General features: G+C 41.3%; 1 protein-coding gene across 1 annotated transcript; it reads left to right on the top strand.

Annotated features, from left to right (window-relative positions):
- The first annotated feature begins 8,523 nt into the window (after nt 1-8,523).
- LOC105536144 lies at nt 8,524-18,312 on the top strand. Its single transcript, XM_011975419.1, has 2 exons — nt 8,524-8,705; nt 17,846-18,312. Exons 1-2 carry the CDS (start codon nt 8,633-8,635, stop codon nt 18,310-18,312), a joined length of 540 nt encoding a protein of 179 aa, XP_011830809.1. The 5' UTR covers nt 8,524-8,632.
- Nucleotides 18,313-18,714: the final 402 nt, after the last annotated feature.

The following is an 18,714-nucleotide window of genomic DNA, read 5'->3' as shown; positions in this document are numbered from 1 at the left end:
AAGCTCCGCCTCCCGGGTTTACGCCATTCTCCTGCCTCAGCCTCCCGAGTAGCTGGGACTACAGGCGCCCGCCACCTCGCCCGGCTAGTTTTTTGTGTTTTTTAGTAGAGATGGGGTTTCACCATGTTTGCCAGGATGGTCTTGATCTCCTGACCTCGTGATCTGCCCGTCTCGGCCTCCCAAAGTGCTGGCATTACAGGCTTGAGCCACCGCGCCCGGCCAGCCTGTTATTTTTTGGAAAAGTCAAATCCTGTCATTCCTCGGCTTCTTCCCTGCGACAGCTGCATGGCTCACTCTCTTCTGTCCTTCAGTTTATTAAAGGCAACTTCTGTAAACCACCCTACATAAAATATCCATTTTCCTCTCCACCCTAGCATTTCCAATGTCTCTTAACTTGATTAGCTTTTCTCCTTAACACTGTATTATGTTATTACATGTATTATACTAAATACAGGGCAGTCCTTCCTTTGCATGGCAGTGCAAGATTATAAAAATGACTGAAAACACTGAGACCCTGGAAAGCAACTCTACATCCAAAGGGGAAAATAATGACTCCTCTGTGATCCTCATAATATTTATCAAAATATTAGAAAATATAATATGTCAGTTGCAAATGTAGACAGAAGGGAAAAATATTTAGTTCATGGTAATTCAAAGGATTAGAAACATTGAGGATTAAATTATTATTTCTTTGTAAAACATAGCAAGGATAGTTGGAACAGTGCTTGTCTTCTTGTATATTTCTGATGTGGAACAAGCGTAAGATGATGAAAACACTGGTATATTTTGAAACGATCCCCTTTCCCCTTCCTCTTCAGGAAGCACTACTGAATATTTCTCTCATACTCACTGTGAGGACCAATCAAGCTGCTGTGGGTAAAATTCGCAGAAGTGTGGGAGCTCCCATGACTGGGTTCTCCTGAGTTTTTAACTCAGACTGGCCCTCACTGAACTTACAACAATTCACCATTCACGGTGCAGGTTTTCTGACCCCAGCACTCGTTCCCATGGAGGTTTCCAATTCAGGAAGTTGTAATTCTCCGTATCACCCTGTCTGTCTCTCTAATTTTGCCCTGTGACCTCATTTCTCCGACAGATCTAAGAGGAGTTGTTGTTTTTTCATTTCCTCAGCTTGTTACTTGATGTTGGTTTGAGAGACTTTTTGTAGGGGTCACCCAGGAGATTTGGTTCCATCCCCAAAGGCTTCCGTAGCCACAAGCCCTCAAATGTGCCACACCTGGAATTATGGTCTCTGAAGCTGCAAGCTCAGTCCTTGGCTACAGAACCCTATAGGTCTGAGCTCTCAAATTAGGAAGGGTCATGGGACCCCTGGCATGAGATGAGAGTCTCTGGGATATAGAGCAGGCTCTGTGGCAGTCAACCTCTCTCCAGTACTGTCCAAGGCTCCCAGGTCTGGGAACCCCAAGCACAGACGTCAGCAACTTCCCAGCAGTGGCAACTGTGTTCATTTCCTCTTTCACAATGGAGGATGGCCCCAGTCTCATGGCCCCTTCCTCCCACAGCAACTTCCCTCCTGGCGCATCATGGCAAGGTGGGGCTTCTCCTCCCCTGCAGAGCACAGAGTCTGAGGTCTCTCCATGACAATCATTCAGACAGATATCCCCAGCCCTGTGTCCCAGCTCGCCTGGACAGGCCCTGCCACCTCCTCTGCTCATAGGACTCACAGTTGTGTGCAGCCTGCTCTACATAGGTGTATTTCTATGTGATGTCTCCTCTCCCTCTCAGTCCATCTCCCCCGTTCCCCTAGATTTCCACTTGGGAGCATTTTCTTGTCTCTTATCCCAGCATGAAGCAAGATTTGGAGCACTTTTTCTATGAGCATCTATGTAGGCCCTAATTAGGATGCACCTTGCCCTAGTCATAGTGATTCCCCCAGAGGCCATGGCTGCACCATGACCCTGGTGCTGAGCACACGACCTCAGCACCCATGATTCTAGGGCTAAGCACATGACCTCAGCTCACCACCATGGTACCCCCACCTCCCCTAGACACTGGCCGAGGTTGTCACACTGCATCATAAATCCTTGAGGGCAGAGGATCTGTTTTTTAAAATTGTTACTATTACTAAAACTCTACCTAATAACAATAATGTCTAACTAATAGCTATAATAATAATAGCAAAACTGAATATCTAGGTTTGGGGACATAGTCAGGTATTATTAGGCGCTCTGCATATATTAGTTCATTTAATTCCCATAACAATCTTAAGAGGTTGGCGTGATTATTATGTCCGTTTTACAGCTGAGGAAACTCAAGAAACAGAGAAGTTAATAGTATCCGCAGGATCACACACTTGGGAGCTGGTAGAGCTGGATTTCAGACTAGGAAGTTTTAACTCCTAAGCCCACCGTCTTAATCTTTAGTCTTCTGGAGGAAGCATCCATGGGCTCCCAGTTCCTCATGTGTCCCAAAGTCTTCCCTGGTCATCTGCACCTAATGTCGTGAGTGGGGGTGAAATATGGTAGATGAAGGGGGAATTTTAGCTCATGGATTATGGGCTCCCAGTTCTTTCAAATATTCAAATTTTATCCATGCTGTACCAAGTCAACCTAAAGTTGAAACTGAATTCTGCATGTGATTTCCACAAAAATTTTTTACTTGAATAAGCATCTATGAATCTAGCATATCTTTATTGAAGGATTAGAGTTCCTTGAGAACTCCTTGACAGTTCCTTCCTTGGGAAGGCAACTTGGTGCTCCAAGCACAGATCCTGCCATCTTCCTGACACTATTGCATCAATTTAAAAAAATTGTTTGTTGTTGTTTTTTTTTTTTGAGACGGAGTTTTGCTCTTGTTGCCCAGGCTGGAGTGCAATGGCGCAATCTTGGCTCACTGCAACCTCCACCTCCTGGGTTCAAGTGATTCTCCTGCCTCAGCCTCCGAGTAGCTGGGATTACAGGCATGCACCACCGTGCCCGGCTAATTTTGTATTTTTAGTAGAGCCACGGTTTCTCCATGTTGGTCAGGCTGATCTTGAACTCCCAACCTCAGGTGACCCACCCACCTCGGCCTCCCAAAGTGCTGGGGTTACAGGCGTGAGCCACTGCACCTGGCCTATTGTATCAATTTTGGAGTCCTATATTCCAAACTACGATTTTTGGAGGCATGAAACTTTATGTCTCACGCCTTCCAAGCCAATTGCTATTTTCATGGAAGGAAATATTCCTCTTTCAACCACTGGTGTGTTTTACCTTAAATTATGTATCTTTAGATATTAATATTTCTGGGTTTTTCTTTCTTTTTTGCTTTGTAAACAGTAGACTTTTATACAAATATAAAGTTTTGCACCTTCAAGGTTACCACTCCAATAAACACACCTGTTAAAATCAGCAAAACATCTTGAAATATATTTTAACAATGTACAAATGTATTCACAACATAATCTCCTGATTAAGAGACTCCACTAAGTTTATAGTACCTACAACACAATTTACAGATGCCTACAATAGTTTCTAGGCTGGTTTGGTTTATAATTAAATCTACCGTTTTAAGAAATACCATTAATACAAATGCATAATCTATAACGTTCTCATTATAGTAAGAAAAAATATAGATTCATGAAACAAAATGTCTTTACCCATTATGTGAAGTACGTAAATGATTATTCTCATTAAAATATAAGAATAATGTGTTTTTAGTAATAAAAGATAAATTTCATTAAGTCAAAGAGCATTAAAGAGCTCCAGGAGGTTCCAGAGTAAAATCTGGTTACCCTCTTATAAAATAAATAGAACAGCACAATTTCTGGGTATTTCTTAAACACAAACTATGATAATTTCATTTATATTAATTGGGCCTTAAGCAAATGACTTCTTACAAATGAAAATGAACAAAACTTTAGAAACTAGGTAATATCAATTCACTAAATTTGGTTTTTACTCATTTGTGTATGTCTAAGAAATTTTACCATGAAGTACATATTAAAAATTAACAATTATTTCTAATTTACACATAAGCCATTGTGCTCACTCATACCATGGAAATAAAACTTGCTTCTGAAAACAATCTACAGAAATAATATGTAAACACATAAAAGTTTTGAGATACACTAAGAACATCCTATGTTCTATGGATCAAATAGCAAAGGCCTTCATTACATATATCAATAAACACACTTTGGTTAATTTGGGATATATTGATATTACATGACCTTGTGCATACCTCTGTATACCATTAAATAAATTGGGACGTTTGTAGTGACAACACACTTTCTAGCCCCCAGTGCTGGAAAGAAAATAAAAGCTTAATATGAAAACTACTTTCATTTGTTTCTAATAAAGTTATCAAGTGAGAAAAAAAAGCCAACACTTTTTGTTGCAACATAAACTGATATCTAAAAGGTTCAGAGTCAAGAATCTCTTAGGTTGCGCCCAACATCATAAAACACATAAACTTTCTCCCTCTATTTAAGAAATCCGATCATGTCTAGTGTTTACTCTGAAGGAGAAGAGGGCATTGTATTAGTCCGTTCTCACACTACTATAAAGAACTACCTGAGGCTGGGTGTGGTGGCTCACACTTGTAATTCCAGCACTTCGAGAGTCTGAGGTGGGAGGATTACCTGAAGTCAGGAGTTCAAGACCAGCCTGGCCAACATGGTGAAACCCTGTCTCTACTAAAATACAAAAATTAGCCAGGCATGATGGTGGGTGCCTGTAATCTCAGCTACTCAGGAGGATGAGGTGGGAGAATCGCTTGAACCCAGGAGGCGAAGGTTGCAGTGGGCCGACATCATGCCATTGCCCTCCAGCCTGGGTGACAGAGTGAGACTCCATCTCAAAAACAAACAAACAAAACTATCAGAGACTGGGTAATTTATAAATAAAAGATGTGTAATGGACTCACAGTTCTGCATGGCTTGGGAGGCCTAAGGAAACTTACAATCATGGCGGAAGGTGAAGGGGAAACAAGGAATGTCTTACATGGCAGCAGAAGAGAGAAAGAGTAAGGGGGGAACTGCCGAACACTTTTAAACCATCAGATCTTGTGATAACTCACTGTCATGAGAACAGCACGGGGGAAACACCCACATGATTCAATCACCTCCCACCAGGTCATTCCCTTGACATGTGGGGATTGTAATTTGAAATGAGATTTGGGTGGGGACACAGAGCCAAATCAAATCACACACTAAAGGCAAATATCACTCACAGCATGGACAGGCCATTAGTACCAACCAGAAGATTCTTATTTCAGCCTCTAAGACAGTTTTACTCTCTTAAGAGGATGCCTCCCACGACTCAAATGCCCAATGGCCCTTTCCATTGTCATCAATGTGATTCCACCAACATAGTCCAATCATTACTCTGCCGGTGACATTCTTCACTGTGCAAAAGCCACCTGACAAAGAGATCATTGTCACCACACAGGCAAGAAAGCTACTTCTGGGCACTTCATGGAGAAAATAGACGGCGATTGCACTGACTCAAAATAATTAAAGAAAGAGTGATGCCACTGGATGTCTGAGTTTAGATTTCCTTGGTCTATTAGTTGTCTACCCTTCTAAATCAAACAGTGAAATATCTTCAGTACAATCATCACTGTGCCTTCAGAGCCAGCCCCGGGCACCGCCACCCTCTCTGCAAGCGCTCAACTCCTCAGTTGTTTCTGGGAACTTTTTTGACACGTTTTGTGAGATATCTTTTGTTATTCCTATATTTACACCTATTTACATTACTCTCTTTAGGTGTGTCTGTGCTGAATCCTAAGGGATTGCCCCACATGATCCCCCAACCCAATAACTTACTACTTACGTATATATTGTCACCTAGTCAACCTATTACATTTTTTAAAACTGTCCTCAGTAATTATGTTTTCATTTCCAAAGTCTCTTTTTTGGTTATTGCTCCAAGAAACCTGTTACTTCATGCCTGATTATTCCTGTTTCATACATGCCTGATGTTGTTTTATGGATTTACTTCCCTTTTGCTATCTTTATAAGGTTACTATGTATACTAATTTTAAAGACCTTTTTATATTTTATTTTTTCATATGTTCTCAGTTGTGAAGTTCACTTGATTGCTGTTAATGTTTTTCAGTTATTGTTGTTCTTGGATGGGTTAGCTATCTCTCATGGTGCTGCTGTTCCCCAAATCTTCAGTGATTCCTTCTTGCGCTGCCGTCTTTCCAGAAATAATGCCCCACCCCATGTGATGGGGTTATCAGGGCCTCCTGGAGCATGGCACCTGCCACAGCCTCACTATGGGGGCTGTTCCTAATTGAGGCTATGGCTTCTTCTCTGCTTCTTCCTGAGGGATGTCTCTCCTTTCATATGACAGATGTCATAGTACAAACATTAAAAGTGAAGTCTGTGGCATGTGGCACCCTATGCTCTAGTTCTAAAAGCTGAGTGATCTTGAGGAAATCCGTTACTCTCTGTGTACCTCAGGTTTCCTCACCTGTAAAAGGAGGTAGGTTAATAGCAGTGCTTACCAGATGGAGTCAGAGTGATGAATTAATGAGGCAACTGACATAAAATGCTTGACACCATTTCTGGGGCACAGGACATCCTTAGTAAATGATAACTGCTACTATTCCTTCACGTCACATAAAGACGATTGTCTTAAGTTTTTAAGTGTAATTTGACATAGATTAACATAATTTTATCCTTTTTCATTTTCATTTTTGTTGGTATAGAGTAGGACGGGAAGATTTCACCTGTGCACATGTGCCACATTGAACAGAACTTTGAATGAGAATATGATAACTTTTACACTTTCATTTGACAATAACAGTTGAAGGACCTAAAACCCAGCAGGTGACAGGGAGGCTTCCAGACAGGCCTTTCTTAGTCATAGATGATACAACCATTTCTCCTAACAAGGTGGTTTTTCTAAAGCACAACTGTGGCAGGAAAGCAGTGAACCCTTCCCATAAAAAAAAATTTTAGCCATATTTTTTGGTTAAAATTAATTATGAGTCAAGCACTCATGGTTTATATTATTTCTACCACATTTCTACAAGGTGCATGTAGGTGCATGTTATAACTTCCATTTACATACAATCAAAATAAGGCTCAGAGAAGTCAATGTCTTCTTGAAAGTCACACAGCTGAGAATAGTGAGAGGACAAATTAATTTGTGGATTATAAGGAGCAGGATGCAGAGAATCCAAGAGAAAGCAATTGATCTCAGAGTGGCAGGGATAGTCCAAGTACATCATATAATCTGGGTCTCAGGAGGCCTGGGTTGCTGGGAGAAAGCCACTGGTGGGCAACTCATCATGCAGTAGGGATCCATTCAAAAGCACCATTTGAGTTCCCGCTCTTCACCTGGCACCATTAGCATCAATAATAACCTACTGGGTTTCAGGCATGGTACAGTCATTTTCTCCTTTAATCGCCACTAAAACACTGCAATGAAATACTTATAACGCCGAGTTTAGAGACCAAAACTGAGTGTAGGTGGGTGCAATGACTTCCCCAACTCCTTAGTACGCCCTCTTGGTCAGGGCAATTATACTTCCTCTCTCCCCATTTCCCATCTGAACACAGTGGTGAATCCTGTAGGTCCTCTGTGCAGAACAAAGGATATTAAAGTTGATGTGATGGCCTCAGGAACCTGTCCCCCATATTCTCCCCCAATCATAACCCTATCCTTTTTCCATAACCCACAACCCTCACTTCACCCCACAAAACAGATCCTTACTAAACTAAAACTACTGGCTCTCCTGGAAGAAGTCGGGAAATGATTTCTACTGGATTCAAGCCCATGAAAGTGCCAAAGTCCAGATTAGACTGAATTTGGGCTACGTTTCGCCAGTTATATCAGTAAAAGCTTAGAATAGCCGGGCGCGGTGGCTCAGACCTGTAATCCCAGCATTTGGGAGGCTGAGGCAGGTGGATCACGAGGTCAGGAGATCGAGACCATCCTGTCTAATACAGTGAAACCCCATCTCTACTAAAAATACAAAAAATTAGCCAGGCGTGGTGGCGGGTGCCTGTAGTCCCAGCTACTCCGGAGGCTGAGGCAGGAGAATGGTGTCAACCTGGAAAGCGGAGCTTGTAGTGAGCGGAGATCGGGCCACTGCACTCCAGCCTGGGCGACAGAGCAAGACTCCGTCTAAAAAAAAAAAAAAAAAAGGTTACAATAAAGAATCATTTCAAAAGCAGACCTGTTTCCTCTCCAACATCAAGAGGGTCCTTGTGATCCCTCCTGCTGCCCCCTGCTGAATAGCACTTGGTTGAGGCTGGTGCAGAATGAAGCAACAAGCCAACCACATCCTAGGGTCTTAAGATGGAGAGGTTAGGGTACAGATCACAACCACAGAACTTCTTGACCCAAGACCCTCAGCTGGCAAATCACCAAGAAGACCTGAAGATGGGGAAGGCGGCCATGTGGAGAGAACACAGGCCTCAGTTGAAGAGGAAGCATTATTTTTGCTCAGCCTGTCTGATTCTCCTGAAAATGGAGTACGAGTAACTCTGTGCTTTGTAGCTGCTTGCTGTGCCTGATTTCTATGTTACAATCTAAAAGCAAGTTACTGTCCCAATCCATCATAGCCACTTCCTCTTGAATCGAGGGAGGCGGGGCTTGTCTTCTCTCCTCAGAGCAGAGCCTGACATCTCCCCACCACAGACGTTTGAACAGAGCAGGCTCCTGAGGTCTCCAGGATGCCTGTCACAGCCTCCTGGCCCCACCCTCCTGGTCCTTTCCTGCTGCTGACTCTACTGCTAGGACTCACAGGTAAGCATTGCCTTGGCCTAGAACCCTTTCTCTCTGCTGCCGTGGCAATGCCCTGCCCCTGGACCTTTGGGGATTCCAGACAACCACAAGTGCTGCCAAGGAAGGCCAAAGATGGGGCCTCAGAGCAGGAAATCAGGGAGCTGAGCACTTTCTCTGTGGATCAGCGATTGGCTACCAGGGGCAGTTGGCTACCAGAGTCACAGGATGATTGAATCACCACCACCACAATTACTTACATTTTGATCAATTTCATTTGACTAACACAGAACAATCATTATTTATATCCTTACCAGTCTTGAGACTCTGGGGCCAAACAACCTACCCAAGGACAGAGCAAGCTCAGAGACAGCCTGAGAGGACTGTGTGACTCCAGACCCAGCCTTCTGTATTCAACACCCAGAGGAAGTGAAGTCTGAAATGGTGCCTTCTTGAGTTGGGCAGAGGTGCAGTGTTTCCCAGGGATGTTCAGCCACCGTCCTCCCTAAGGGTGCTCCTTACATTGTCCTGTGCTCCCCCGTGATCCTTCCTCCCCTGTGACTTGAGTCTTACCACCCATTTTTCGGTCGCCTCTTCCTCTTTAAGAAGTTCTGCATTTGCTGCTTATTGGGGCCTATATTCCTTTCCTAGGGCTTCCGTAGTAAAGAACCACAGACTGGGTGGCTGAAACCAGACATTTACTTCCTTGCAGTTATGGAGGCCAAAGTCCAAGATCAAAGTGTCGGCAGGATTAGTTTCTACTGAGGTCTTTCTCCTTGGCTTGTAGAAGACATCTCCTCCCTGTGTCTCAACCCATGGTCTTCCCTCTGTATATGTGTCTGTGTCCTCATCTCCTCTTCTTATGAGACCGTCACTCATATTGGATTAAGGCCCACCCCAATGACTTCATTTAACTGAATTGCTTCTTAAAAACTCTGTTTCCAAATACAGTCACATTCTGAGGTGCTAGGGTTGGAGCTTCAACACATACATTTTAGGGGACACATTCTGCCCATAACAGATACCAACACACACACACACGTGTGCAGTGGTCCCCAATCTTTTTGGCACCTGGGACTGGTTTCATGGAGGATAATTTTTGCAAGGACGTAGAGTGGGTGGGTGGGGTGGACGGTTTTGGGATGAGACTGTCCCACCTCAGATCATCAGGGATTAGTTAGATTCTGATAAGGAGCACACAACCTAGATCCTTCACATGCACAGTTCACAATCGGGTTGACACTCCTATGAGAACCTAATGCTGCTGCTGATGTGACAGGAGGCAGAGCTCAGGCAATAATGCTCACATAGTGGCTGCTCACCTCCTGCTGTGCAGCCCAGTTCATAACAGGCCACGGACCTGTACCCAACCACAGCCTGGGGGTTAGAGATCCCTGCATGTATACCTATAAGTGATTGTAAATGTGTACACACACACATGAGATTTCATTTTTTATCAGTTTCCCCAACTTTAATTTCAATTAAAGCTTAAGAAAATGTTTTTTATTTTGATTTGAGAAAAGTACACTTCTCATGTACAACATATTATGACATGTGTACATTTCTGGATGACTACAGCTAATTAACATATGCATAATCTTACACACTGACAATTTTTATGGTGAGAACTCCTAAAATTTATGCACTTAGCAATTTTGAAGGCTATAAATCGTCTTATTAACTATAGACTCCATATTGTACAGTAGATATCTGGAGCTAATTTCTCCTATCTGAAAAAAAATTGTGTGTCCTTTGACTAATACTTACCCAACTGCACCCCTTGTCTAGCCCTGGTAACCACCATTCTACTCTAGTTCTTTGAGTTCAACTTTTTTAGATTCCATATATGAGAGAGATCATGCGGTGTTTGTCTTTCTGTGCCTGGCTTGTTTCACTTAGCATAATACCGTCCCGGTTCATTCATATTGTTGTAAATGACAGGATTTCCTTCTTTTGTACAACTGATTAGAATTCCACTGTGTATGTATGTAGACCACATTTTCTTTATCCATTTATCTGTTGATACACGCCTAGGTTGATTCCACATCTTGGCTATTGTAAATAATGCTGCAATGGACATGGGAGTGCAGATATCTCTGTGACATGCGGACGTCATTTCCCTTGGATATACGCTCAGTAGTGAGATTGCTGGATCATATGGTAATTCTATTTTTAAATTTTTGAGGACACTCCATACTGTTTTCACTAATGGATGGCCTAATTTTCATTCCCGCCAACTGTGTGTAAGGGTTTCCTGTTCTCCACATACCCTCCAACACTAGTTATCATCTTTTAAATAATAATCATTCTAACAAGTGTGAGATGATAGATCACTGTGGTTTTAATTTGCATTTATCTTAAGAATGGTGAGGTTGGATATTATTTATATGTTGACTGGCCATTTTAATGTATTCTTTTGAGAAATGACTATTTGGCTCATATTTTACTTCGGTTGTTTTCTTCTGATTGAGTTGTTTGACTTCCTTACATATTTTGCATATTAACTCTTCGTCACATGTATGGTTTGAAAATATCTTCTCCCATTTTGTAGGTTGTCTCTTTACTCTGTTGATTGTTTCCTTGGCTGTGCAGAAACTTTTTAGTTTGTTGTAGTGTCATGTATTTATTTCTGCTTTTGTTGCCTGTGTTTTGGGGGTCGTATCCAAAAATTCATTGCCCAGACCAACATCATGGAACTTTTCTTCTAGTACTTTTACAGTTTCAGATCTTACATTGAAGTCTTTAATACATTTTGAGTTGATTTTTGTATGTGGCATGAGACGGAGGTCTAATTTCATTTCTCTATACCTGGATATTCAGGTTTCCCAACACCCCTTTTTTAAGAGACTGACCTTTCCCCATTGTGTCTTCTTGACCTTTTTGTCAAAAGTCAATTGAGTGCAAATGTGTGAATTTATTGCTGGGCTCTCTGGTCTGATCCATTGGTCTATGTGTCTCTTTTTGTGCCAACGCCCTGCTGTTTTGATTACTATGGCACTCTAGAAGATTTTGAAATCAAGCTGTGTGATGCCTTTAGCTTTGTTCTTTTTGCTAAAACTTGCCTTAGCTATTCATGGTTTTCTATGGCTAATATGAACTTAAGGATTGTTTGGTCCATTTCTGTGGAATTTCATTGAAATTTTACTGGTATTGAATTGAATCTGTGGATCTCTTTGGGTAGTATGAACATTTTACAATAGTAATTCTCCAATCCACAAACATGGGTATCTTTCTGTTATTTGTTTTCTATTTTTTTAATCTGGGTTTTATAGTTATTCAGTGTGCAGGTATTTCAGTTCCTTGATTAAGTTCATTCCTAGCTATCTTATCCTTTTTGGTAGCAATTGTAAATAAAATTGTTTTACTGATTTCTTTTCTCAATAATTTGCTGTAAGTGTATGAAACTACTGATTTTTACTCATTGATTTCATATCTTATATCTGTGGCCTATTTGTTTGTTGATTCTAAAAGTTTTTAGAGATTTTAGGGTTTTCTCTATGTAAGACAGTGCCATATGCAAACAGGGATAATTTATCTTCTTCCGTTTTGATTTGAATGACTTTTATTTACTTCTTTTGTGCAATTATTCTGGATAGAACTTCTGATACTATATGTTGAATAGAGATCTTGAGAGTGGACATCTCTGTCTTGTTCCTGATCTTAGAGTAAAAGCTGACAACTTTTCACCATTGGGTATGATGTTTGCTATGGATATGTCCTGTATGGCCTTTATTGTGTTGAGGAACATTTATTTGATATCTAATTTCTTGAGAGTTTTTATCATTAAAAAATGTTAAATATTGTCAAATGCTTTCTTTGTCTGTGTTGTATGCTCATATGGTTTTTGTCCCTTGTTCTGTTGAAATAGTGTATCACATTTAGAGATTTATGAATGTTGTACCATCCTTGAATTCCTGGGATAAATCTAACTTGATCATGTGGAAACATAGAGCAGTAGTAGTAGTAGTAGTAGTAGTAGTAGTAGTAGTAGTAGTAGTAAGACTTCCCTTACTGTAATCTTCAACTTATTTTTTAGTCTACAGGAAAGCACATTAAAGAGATGTTTGATTTTCTCTGTTGCCCAGTCATTCTCCCTCCTTTCTACCTCAGTCACCTTACCCCTGAAAATCCCCCATTCTGTTAAGCTAAGCAACAGGTAAGCAGACCTCTTAGTAAAATACACTTTCCCTCAAAACAGAACTTTTGTGCATTCCTCTCTTGGAGTTCACTCTTCCATTAATAGTAGGGGTGAAGAAGAAAGAAGGGGATAAAAGTAACAGAGAATCATGCCTATATTATCTATATCTATCATTATATTCATATCCATGTCCATATCCATATCATCACCTAATGTCCATTGAAGCCTCCAAGCCTCAGGAAATCTACCAAGTAATAACTGTACAATTTTTGAATACCCACCATGAGCCAGATACTGTGGGAAGTCGCTTACATTTCTGACCTCAGGTAACCATTATATCCAAGTTCCAAGTTCACCCTCCAACACAAATAAGGAAACAGAAGCACAAAGTGCTCCTAGGTTACTCATTGGTAACTGGTAGAGCTACTATTTGAACTCAGGCACTTTGACCCTAGAGATCACAGGTTTCACCACTGCTCTTCTCAAACACTTTTGGTCTTGATCTTATTCCATGAAATTTCTGCAGGTGCTGCTCATGAGGGCGAGAAGGTGATGTGGTGTGAAAACGGTTTGTGGTTTTCTTCTCCTTGACTCTTCTGATTTCTGTGTGTATACAACCCAATATTTTTTCACCAATTCACCCACATGGGAAACACATTTTCTGGCAAATTTCATAAAAGCAATTCACTTAAAATATAATATTTAGTCTCCTGGGAAAATGTTCCACTGAGCAATTCGCACATTATACACATATTTAACGAATACCTACTATGTGCCAGGACCTAATAAAGAACATTGTTGAATGAAAAAGAAAAAGTATGTGCCCTTTTGTTGCTTGTCTCCACTGGGGAGAATGACAGTAATCAATATACATGATAAATAGGCAAATAAAATAGTATATTAGACAGCGATAAGTGAAAATAAAGTGTGTGTATATGACTTTTATTATTTTATAGAAGTTTCATATATTCATTTTATGGATGGTTTTTGTCATAAAAAGATCTCCAAATTTGTCAAATGGTCTTCAGTATCAAATGAGTTAATCATGCGTTTCTTCTCTTTCTTCTATAAATATGATATATTACATTGTTGGTCATTTGCGCATGGAAACATCCTTGTATTCCAGAAATAAATATCACTTGCTTGTATTGTATAATTCTTCTAATATGATGCTCAATTCAGTTTGCTAGTATTTGGTTGAGGATTGTTGCATCAACAAACCAAGTAGTAATAATGTCAACTGTCAACAGAAAAGGTGTGCAGCTGTACCTGGCAGTGATTTTAATTTTGTGTTGTAGTGGAAGTTTAAATTTCAATGGGTGTCATTTCAGATGAGCAGAGCCTGGCCTGTGGGACAATTTATGGTTAATGATTTGCAACAGGAGAATATTATCCTTAAATCTGGACTCCAAGTCAGGAGATTCTAGTAGGTAACCAGTCAGTTGTTTTAATGGAGTATAGCATAGGCCACAAAGAACATTATTTTTGCATCAAGGCCCTGAGGAAATATATAGCCGTCATGAGTGGTCTAGCGACTCCAAGAGGCATGAAAGACATCGCCGAAGACTCCACAGAGAAGAGATATTTTTGTTTGTTCATTCATTTAAAGACACTAACAGGAGTACCCGTTGATTTTAATTTGTAAGTAAAATTTGTAAATATGTTGCCACGGGCATCCCAAAAAAAACTTACAGATGCTGGATTATGTGACATTAATATGCATATCACATGAATCTTCTTTGAAGAGGTGTTACCAATGTTATATCTACTTGTGCTCCTGAAGAAAGGTGGATGTCATTATTGATATTGGAACAGGATCCTTGCTTCAGGATGGAGAGCCATGGCAGCACTCCAAAAGGCAACACAAAGCTGTACATAGCATAGTACAAGAAAGTCATCAGGGTAAAAAGCCTTCTCAAATTGTGGAGCCAATCAGAGTAGCAATTCTGTAAGTTTTGAGGAGTCAAAGGCATTTCCTACGAACTTTCCACTTGAGTTTAGAATGATCCCATCCTCATTGCCATTACTATTGAAAATGTTAGAGTGACTCCTGTTGGTTGAATCTTGGAGGATCACTCTAGCATGGCCATGAAAAGTTCATATGAAGAGGCATATTCACAGTTCCTAGAGAAGGCAGAAGGGCAGGCCATGAAGGAAGCCATGTGCGAGGAGCTCCCAAGGAGTAGGCTCAATCAAGCAGATGGATAGGCAAGAGAGATGGGATTCCTGGGCAAGTGCCTTTACTGGGAGTCAAGGTGAGGGACACAAGCAAAAACCATGATAGGTTTTACTAGAGTGTTTCAATGTCACTAGGTCACAGTAGGGGAGGACAAAAGGAGGAATTGTGGCAGGGACCAGCTTTAAAATACTGGTTACCTGGTCACCTGGGCAGGGTGCTCGCAGCTTGTTTGTGGGATATTGAAGCATGATTCTTTAAAAATGTACACATAACTGGACATCTTTATTTCTTCATACAACTTTGAGTTACCGTGCAGCATTCTTTCATTTCCACCTGAAGCATTCCCTTTAGTATTTCCTGTAGGTAAGGTTTAGTGGTCATGAACTCTGTTAGCTTTTGTTTATCTGAGAATATCTTAATTTGTCCCTTGTATTTGAAGGACACTTTGCTGGGTATAGAATTCATGATTGATATGTTTTTCCTCTTTTGACATTTTGAACTTACCATCCCTCTATCTTCTGGACTTCAGTGCTTTGTATAAGAGCTCAGCTGAATATCTTATTGAGGGTCTCTTGTATGCAAGGAATCGCTTCTGTCCTGCTGCTTTAAGGATTCTCTCTTTGACTTTAGTTTTCAACAGGTGGGTTATAATGTGTCTTAGTGTGGGTCTCTGAGTTTATTTTTTAGTTCAACTTCTGTTTTTTCTGTGTCTTAAATTCGTAGATTCCTGTATTTTATCAAGTTTGTGAAGATTTTTGTCCACTGTGTCTTCAAGTAATCTTCTATTCCTTTCTCTCTTTCTCTTTTTTCTCCCTGGAACTCTAGTAAGGTGTATGTTGATACATTTGATAATGTCTCACAATTCCCTTAGATTCTGTGCTCTAGACTTTATTCTATTTTCTACCCATATCTCAGTCTCAATAATTTCAATTATTCCGTCCTCCAGTTTTCTGATTATTCTTCCACCTGCTTATACCCATTAGGGAACTCCTCTAGTGGACTTTTAGTTATTGTACTTTCAATTCCTAAGTTTGTTTCATTTCTTCATATAATTTCTCTTTCTTTACATTCTCATTTTGTTAAGACATTTATATTCCTTTAGTTCTTCATCAATTATTTCCTTTACCTCTCAGCATTTTTAAGACAGTGATTTTAACATCTGGGTTTAGTATCAGGGTGGAGCTAATACATCACAAGGGTGCTTATAAGAAGGAGGAAGGAGATTAATTCTTGGAGAAGGACATTGAAACATCCTTATATTCCAGGATGTTTGCATGTGAAGTTGCAAGCAAGAGGTTAGAGTGGTGGGAATATGTAACTGTGAGAAAGGAATATGAGAAAACTCTAGAATTTGGAAAGGCCTCCAGAAGACACACAGCTCTGCTGAAAGCTCTTTAAAAATTGTCGAAATGGAAGGTGTAAGACATGATGCCTTCATATACGTATACATATACGTAGTGAAATGATTATTAAAGTTAAGCAAATGGACACATCCATCATCTCCCATAGTTATGCTGCATGTGTTTTATGTCAACAGCACCTAAAATGTGCTTTTGAAGCAAAAATACTGAATTCAATACAACTTTATTAACTAAAACCCACAGATTGCAAATTTATTCTCTGGACTTCTTTGTCAGACTTACTGCAATTTTGTATCTTTTGACTTACCCATCACCTCCCCCAAGTTCACCCCTAGTCACCACTGTTTCATTCTCTATCTTTATGTATTTGACTTTTATCATTTCTTCTTGGTTGTACCCCAGTAACACTATTTTGGACTTCTAACCTCCAGAACCATAAAATGTAACATTTTTTTAAGACACTAAGTGTTGGTAATTTGTCACATCAGCATTAGGAAACTCAGGTAATGTGATTATGCTATGGATGAAAAATTACCAGGGGCTTAAAACAATGTTGTATTTCTACTGAAAGCTACATATTCAGTGTGTATTGGCAGTTCTGCATGCAAGGGTCATTCACGCATCCAGGCAATGGAGCAGGCCCCGTCAGAGCCCTGTGGGTCTCTGGAAGGGAGAAATTGATCCATAGAGGCTCTTGCAGTTGAATGCACAACCCACAAATTATACCCATTACTTCTGCTCAAAACTCAAGGGTCTAAAGAAGACACAGGGCCCCACCCAATCCAGCGATACAAAAAGTGCCACACTCCATGTAGCCACAGTTGGAGGCCATATTTGGCAAAACATGGCACTTTCAAGGAGGGCTCAATAGTTCTACTCAGGTCCTCAACCCAAAGCTCTACATTGAAATTGAACCTCTTGGCCAGGCGCAGTGGTTCACGCCTATAATCTCAACAGTTTGGAAGGCCAAGGCAGATGGATTGCTTGAGCCCAAGAGTTAGAGACCAGTCTGGGCAACATGATGAAACTGTGTCTCTACAAAAAATGCAATAATTGGCCAGGTATGATGGAACGCACCTGTGGTCCCAGCTACATGGGAGGCCAAGGTGAAAGGATCACTTGAGCCCGGGTAGTTGAGGCTACAGTGAGCTGTGATTGAGCCACTGTACCCCAGCCTGGGCAGCAGACACAGCAAGACCCTGTCTCAAAAAGAAAAGAAAAGAAAAGAAAAGAAAGCAAACGGAAAGAGGAAAAGAAAATAAGGAAAAGGAAAGTGAACCTCTCTGTGCCTCAGTGTCCTCGCTTGTATTACAGTCTTATGTTACAGGCCAGTTGTGAGGCTTAAATGAGATAATGCATGTAGTGGGCTGAGCTCAAGACCTGCTCTTAGTATACACCCAGTCAATGAAAGTCATTGATAAACACTTGGGGAAACACACAGGATCACATAAGGATGAAAAAATGACTGCTTTGTGCTCCTCCCCAGGAAGGTTGTGTGAGGAGGAGCTGCAGGTGATTCAGCCTGAGAAGTCCGTATCAGTTGCAGCTGGAGAGTCGGCCACTCTGAGCTGCACTGTGACCTCCCTGATCCCTGTGGGTCCCATCCAGTGGTTCAGAGGAGCTGGACCAGGCCGGGAATTAATCTACTATCAGAAGGAAGGCCACTTTTCCCGGGTAACAATTGTTTCAGACCCCACAAAGAGAAACAACATGGACTTTTCCATCCGCATCAGTAACATCACCCCAGCAGATGCCGGCACCTACTACTGTGTGAAGTTCCGGAAAGGGAACCCCGATGTGGAGTTGAAGTCTGGAGCAGGCACTGAGCTGTCTGTGCGTGGTGAGTACAGTGCGGGCCTCCTTCGTCCCCTGGTGTGTGACAATAAGCCAATAATTACATTATCCATTCTTAGAGCAATAATCAGGTGTGGTGGTGGCTGCTCATTTTCATGATCTGATGTCACCCCTTCTCCGGATCACGTGAATTGAGGCTTGGAGATGTCATGGTAGTCATTCGAGGCTCCATGGCTTGTAAATGATGGAAAAGAAGGCATCTCCAGTCTGTGGCTCTACAGCTCTTGTCTTTCCAAAGTTGACCCAGCCCTTTAGTTTCACAGATGAGGGAACTGACTATTTGAGTTACTTGCCCAGGCACAGGTCTGGACTATGCCTTCTGCCTCCAGAGAAGGCTTCCCCCTCAGAGTGGCCGGGTCTCCTCTTTATGCAGCAGGCACTCACTGAGACCCCACTGTGCACCAGGCTCTGCCCTGGATGCTGTGCAAAGAGCAGTGAATGAAACAGCCCAAAGCTCTTCCCCACCAAGCTTACATTCTCTTCCCTTCTAATGAGGAGAAA

This window comes from Mandrillus leucophaeus, unplaced genomic scaffold, assembly GCF_000951045.1.
Source record: "Mandrillus leucophaeus isolate KB7577 unplaced genomic scaffold, Mleu.le_1.0 Scaffold101, whole genome shotgun sequence".
Taxonomy (NCBI): domain Eukaryota; kingdom Metazoa; phylum Chordata; class Mammalia; order Primates; family Cercopithecidae; genus Mandrillus; species Mandrillus leucophaeus.
The sequence above is the reverse complement of the archived record's forward strand: the minus strand, read 5'-3'. Positions and strand labels throughout refer to the sequence as shown.